This window comes from Bufo bufo, chromosome 9 (genome assembly GCF_905171765.1).
Source record: "Bufo bufo chromosome 9, aBufBuf1.1, whole genome shotgun sequence".
Lineage (NCBI taxonomy): Eukaryota > Metazoa > Chordata > Amphibia > Anura > Bufonidae > Bufo > Bufo bufo.
The window spans coordinates 170,151,181-170,157,368 of NC_053397.1; the positions used below are offsets into that span (position 1 = coordinate 170,151,181).

General features: G+C 45.5%; 1 protein-coding gene across 1 annotated transcript; it reads left to right on the top strand.

Annotated features, from left to right (window-relative positions):
* Nucleotides 1–4,621: 4,621 nt before the first annotated feature.
* On the top strand, nucleotides 4,622–5,833 carry SSTR3 (somatostatin receptor 3). Its single transcript, XM_040407689.1, has one exon. It carries the CDS (start codon nucleotides 4,622–4,624, stop codon nucleotides 5,831–5,833), a length of 1,212 nt encoding a protein of 403 aa, XP_040263623.1.
* The last annotated feature ends 355 nt before the right edge of the window (nucleotides 5,834–6,188 follow it).

Genomic DNA, 6,188 nt, shown 5'->3' on the forward strand with positions numbered 1-6,188 from the left:
GGGGGTGATCAGGGAGTCTATATGGGGTGATCACCACAGTCATTGATCATGCCCCTGTAAGGCTTCATTCAGACGTCCGGATGCGTTTTGCGGATCCGATCCATCTATCAGTGGATCCGTAAAAATCATGCGGACATCTGAATGGAGCTTTACAGGGGGTTGATCAATGACAGGGGGGTAATCAATGACAGGGGGGTGATCAGGGAGTCTATATGGGGTGATCAGGGGTGATTAGGGGTGATCAGGGGCTAATAAGGGGTTAATAAGTGACGGGGGGGGGGGGTGTAGTGTAGTGTAGTGGTGCTTGGTGGGACTTTACTGAGCTACCTGTGTCCTCTGGTGGTCGATCCAAACAAAGGGGACCACCAGAGGACCAGGTAGCAGGTATATTAGACGCTGTTATCAAAACAGCGTCTAATATACCTGTTAGGGGTTAAAAAAAACACATCTCCAGCCTGCCAGCGAACGATCGCCGCTGGCAGGCTGGAGATCAACTCTCTTACCTTCCGTTCCTGTGAGCGCGCGCGCCTGTGTGCGCGCGTTCACAGGAAATCTCGCGTCTCGCGAGATGACGCGTATATGCGTCCACTCGGAATGAATCAACCACCTCCAGGACGCGTCTGTGCGTACAGCGGTCCGGAGGTGGTTAACAGTGCCATCCCCAGATCCCCCATTAACAGTGCCATCCCCATCTGGGGGGTTTCTTTGCTGGGCTGGACTTTTATAGCCCCATCAGGGCTTTTTTTCTGGCGGAACGCACCGGAACGGCGTTCCGCCACCTTTTAACATCGCAGCCTGCCATGCTCCAGCATCGCAGGCTGGATGTATCAGCGGGGAGGGACTGGGAGGAGGAGCTGGGGGCCGGTGCGTTCACTGTGCTCCGGCCCCCAGCTCCAGTACAGTTATAGAATGTGTAAAATTAATAATGATTCTATTCATGAGGCCCCCTCTGTAGTAGAACATTCAATATATCCATCCTACTCACAGGGCTGCTATCGTAATCCAGGCCGGCCGAGCAGACGAGCGGCAGCGTCACTGACTGACGTCACGTGCCCGGCCTACTTTATGAATGAAGCAGGCGGCGCAGGCAGGTGACGTCAGTCAGTGACGCTGCCGCTCGTCTGCCCGGCCGGCCTGGATTACGATAGCAGCCCTGTGAGTAGGATGGATATATTGAATGTTCTACTACAGAGGGGGCCTCATAAATAGAATCATTATTCATTTTACACATTCTATAACTGTACTGGAACGGCAATGGGGTGGTCTGTGGATGGCACTGTTGTGGGGTGGGGGGGGGTCTGTGGATGGCACTGTTATGGGGTGGGGGGTCTGTGGATGGCACTGTTAAGGGGGGGGGTCTGTGGATGGCACTGTTATGGGGTGGGGGGGTCTGTGGATAGCACTGTTAAGGGGGGGTCTGTGGATGGCACTGTTATGGGGTGAGGGGGTGTCTGTGGATGGCACTGTTATGGGGTGGGGGGTCTGTGGATGGCACTGTTAAGGGGGGGTCTGTGGATGGCACTGTTAAGGGGTGAGGGGGTGTCTGTGGATGGCACTGTTATGAGGTGGGGGGGTGTCTGTGGATGGCACTGTTATGGGGTGGGGGGTCTGTGGATGGCACTGTTAAGGGGGGGTCTGTCGATGGCACTGTTATGGGGTGGGGGGGTCTGTGGATGGCACTGTTATGGGGTGGGGGGGTCTGTGGATGGCACTGTTATGGGGTGGGGGGTCTGTGGATGGCACTGTTATAGGATGGGGGGTCTGTGGATGGCACTGTTATAGGATGGGGGGGTCTGTGGATTGCACTGTTATAGGATGGGGGGTCTGTGGATGGCACTGTTATAGGATGGGGGGGTCTGTGGATGGCACTGTTATAGGATGGGGGATCTGCGGATGCCATCCCCAGATCCCCCATTAACAGTGCCATCCCCAGATCCCCCATTAACAGTGCCATCCCCAGATCCCCCATTAACAGTGCCATCCCCATCTGGGGGGTTTCTTTGCTGGGCTGGACTTTTATAGCCCCCCCAAATTTTACTTGCATCCCTGTTCTCTAAAGGGGCGGTTTTAGGGGGCGGTCCTAGCGGTGGGTAGGGGGGTGGCCAGGGGAGGGGGGCTGAGTTCCACCACCTTTTTATCTTAGAAAAAAAGCCCTGCTGTCCATGGTTTACCTGGTAACATGGCAATAGCTCTGTCCCTGTTAGTGGCCTGGTACCATCTCATCTGTACAAATGTAAGTTGAAAGGGGAGCTATACGCTGTGCTACGATTCGACATGTATGACATAAATGTATGCCAAAAAGTAACATGACCTATGACCCTCATCTATTCCTAATCATAGACATGTTACAGCAACATTAAACTTGGTATTATTTGTGATTAAGATCTCTGAGGGGGATTCTTAAGGTGGCACTACATATGAGATTAATGTTGGCTGAACCTGGTGATGGAACCAACAAACCAGCTAATGTATATGGAGGCCTCTCCACTCTCCTACAAGAGCAAATGTTGGGGAGGTATTGGCCAATTTGATTTCAACATGCCTGAACCATCTGGTCTTAAAGGGTTTGACTCATGAACAACATAATCACCAATCACAAGAACTAGGGTCTCTAAAAGTCTTGTGTGAATGAAAAGACCATTGCTCCTTTCACTTCTATGAGACTGCTAGAGATAACCGAATGCTGTACTCAACAGTCCCATAGTGGTCATGTATGTGCACTACTGCTCCATTCACAAAGGGGATCCCTGTTCTCCTGACTTCAACCCTAGGAATCATACATTTATCACCTATCCTGTAGACTTGCCATCAGCTAATTAATATGTGTGGCCAGGTTTTGTTATGGAAGTTTCCAACAAGTACCAAAATGTAATGTACAGTAATGTAATATAATTGTTTTACCAAATATTGCAAGAACTTTCATCTAAAAATTAAGATTTCTATTGACAGGGCCCCACCCGTGTTATCTTCCTGACATTGTTAATGTGACATAGCAAAAGATGGATTTGGAATACTCCACTCAAAACATTTATGTAACGTAAAGGGGTTGTCCCTTCTTTCATATTTATGGCACATCCGCAAGCTACATAGATGTGGGACCCACATTTGAGACTTGCTCCTATCTCCAGAATGGAGCCCCATAGCGTCCGGCAGGAATATAGAGGTGGTTGTGCCTGTGTGGCTCACTCTCATTCATTTCAAATTCAGTCATTTTCAGAAGTGCTATTGAGAATAATTTTTGGGGGAAATCTGCACATGTTCAACTACCTCTTCGGTCCAAGTTAAGCATGACGGGGTCCCTTTCTGGAGGCGGTACCCCCACTTGTCAGACATTTATGGCATTGATTGTGCCTGTGCCACAAATGTCTTAGATGGGAATACCCTTTGGAACACCAAAACAACAGTTTGGCTCTGTTCACATCTGCATTGTTCAGATGACTATGTATAATGGAGTCTGTTGGGTTTCTGTCATGGTGTCCAATATTTTACTGTACAAAATAACGCTTCATGCTGCACTTTATTCTGCAGCATTTTTTTTACTGAATCTGTGATGGAGCCTTAAACACAGTGAACATAGCTTTTTAGTTTCTAGGTGGAATGAATTGTTTTGAATTCACATTCAGTGTGTATATTTTGAACTATAAGACCACATGCTGGACCAGTATCAGAACCAGCCTCCGGTTTATAAGGCCTACAGAGCTTGGAAGGCTAAAAGTATCCGGCAGGCTTCTCCAGCAGATTAACAGCATGCTGGAGTTTAAGAGATCTGGCCTAGCTGGATACCTCCGTTCAATGCCGAGCCTATTGACTATAATTGGATGCATGCACAAGTTTTTAGCTATGCCGGACACTGTGAACTCCGGCAGGCCATTCCTCTGATAGAACTGCCTGCTGTTTAGCTTTACCGCAGGTGTGAAAGTAGTCAAAACCTACTTAATACTTGTATTCTGAGGATTAATCTATTGCCTAAGCGCTCACTCACACCTGGGACTGGTCTTGACCACATATGTCAAATGTTATTCCTAATACAGAATGTGGAAGTTCTGTGAAGTATTTTACTAGATTATATTTTTTATTCATTTATTTATCACACAATTCTTTGTTGAGGAGCTAACATTTGGAGAAGCATTTTTAAATTAATAATATTTTTGTTTTTTTCAGAGCCTAGATTTCCTAGTGAAAGAATTTGGTCCTGAGAAAGAGACAGCTATTGAAATGTGACCTGAATGAGGAAATGTATTCAATATAATACGGGACGACCTTCAAATTAAAAACAACCCCTATCTTTTTCTATCAAATAAAATAATTTATTCAACCACCAAGGGAACAAATGTCAGCCAATGCAACTTTAAGTAAGGGATACAGGAGTAACATAAGACACCTAATCCCAACCAAACAGGCAAATGCTTTACAATACAAAAATACATCTAAAGAAGATAAGTAAGACAACTACTGGGAGCCTTTTCTAATCTCAAAATATTTTTTACTCAAAATATTTTTTTTTGAAAATATGAAGTGGCACCTGGCCTAACTATTTCTCAAAGATTAGAAGAAATATTGAATTGCCCATAAAATGCAAAGAGAATCACTAAAAAGAACCATGTTCTGATCTCCCTGCAAGATGACGCCAACTTCTCCTACAAGTTTCTTTTCAAGTTCTTATCTTGACATTAATGCAACACTGTATGCCAATGTCTCTTCTACACCAAATGTGGCTACTCCTGGACTGCTTATCCCTTTAGTCTACTTAGTTGTATGTGCAGTAGGGTTGTGGGGTAACACCTTAGTGATATACCTGGCATGGAAAAGTCCTGCTGGACAGAATTCAGTCACTGCTCTTTATATCTTAAATTTGGCATTGGCTGATGATCTTTTTATGTTGGGCCTACCTTTTCTAGCTGCCCAAAGTGCCCTGTCCTACTGGCCCTTTGGTTCACCTGTTTGTACGATAGTAATGACTCTGGATGCTGTAAACCAGTTTACAAGCATATTCTGCTTAACAGTGCTCAGCATGGACAGATACTTAGCCGTTGTTCGGCCCATACAGTCATCCAAGTGGCGAAGACCTAGAGTGGCAAAAATTGTTAACATCACAGTATGGATTCTCTCCTTTTTGGTTGTGCTCCCAGTAGTTTTCTTCGCTGGCGTTCCAAAGGAATCTGGTATGTGCCACATTGCTTGGCCTGAGCCACAACAAGCATGGAGGACTGGTTTTATTTTGTACACTGCTGCACTTGGATTTTTCTGCCCATTGCTTGTTATCTGTATCTGCCACATACTAATTGTGGCCCAGCTAAGATTATCTGGCAATCGAGTTAGAGTAGCTCCAGCTCGACGCCAGGGACCTGAACGTAAAGTTACCAAGATGGTCGCCCTTGCAGTGACCGCCTTCATTCTATGTTGGCTACCATTTTACGCTTTAAACATTAGCAATCTTCTGTGGCCTCTGCCTGCAGGTCCAAGACTGTATGGACTTTACTCTTTTGTTGTAGCTCTGTCATATGCAAACAGCTGTCTGAATCCCATTATATATGCCCTACTTGCTCGTCCATTCCAGCGTGGTTTGCGACGTGTCCTCTGCAGGACCTCTGTGAGGGTAGCAGATGGAGTTTTGAATGGAGGAGACAACAGAGCACATGGAGAGCTGAGTAGAGTAAGTGGCATCTCTGAAGAAAGGAAAAGTCCAAAAGTGGTTGGAGTAAGTGAGAATGGCCAGATAGCTGCAAATGAAGAACCACTACAGCAAGATGTTGGTCCTTCCTCACAAAATGCTCTCCCGGAGGAATTAGGCGCTTCTGAAAAAGAAAACATGTTAGGCATAAGTTATTTGTAAAAATCCACTCTGGGTGACCAATATTTCTAAGAAACTGAGGTGTAAAAAACAAGTTCTATGACCCTCATATATAATATGACCTTTTGTACAAGTTACAATCACATGGGATTATGTGTCTTTCTGCAAACATTAATTTTAAATCAGGACATCAGAAAGAACATTTAGAATTATACATGGGTTATTTTATCAGCAAAAGTTGTAAAATTCAATTTGGGATTAATTTCCAAACTTTAGTTTTAAATTCCAGACTGGTTTTTGCAAACCTCCTTGAAATATAATCCCTATTATCTTATTCTTCAGCATTTGACAGAACGTTCAAGTATTTGAACTGAAGAGATGAAAAGGATTGAGAAGC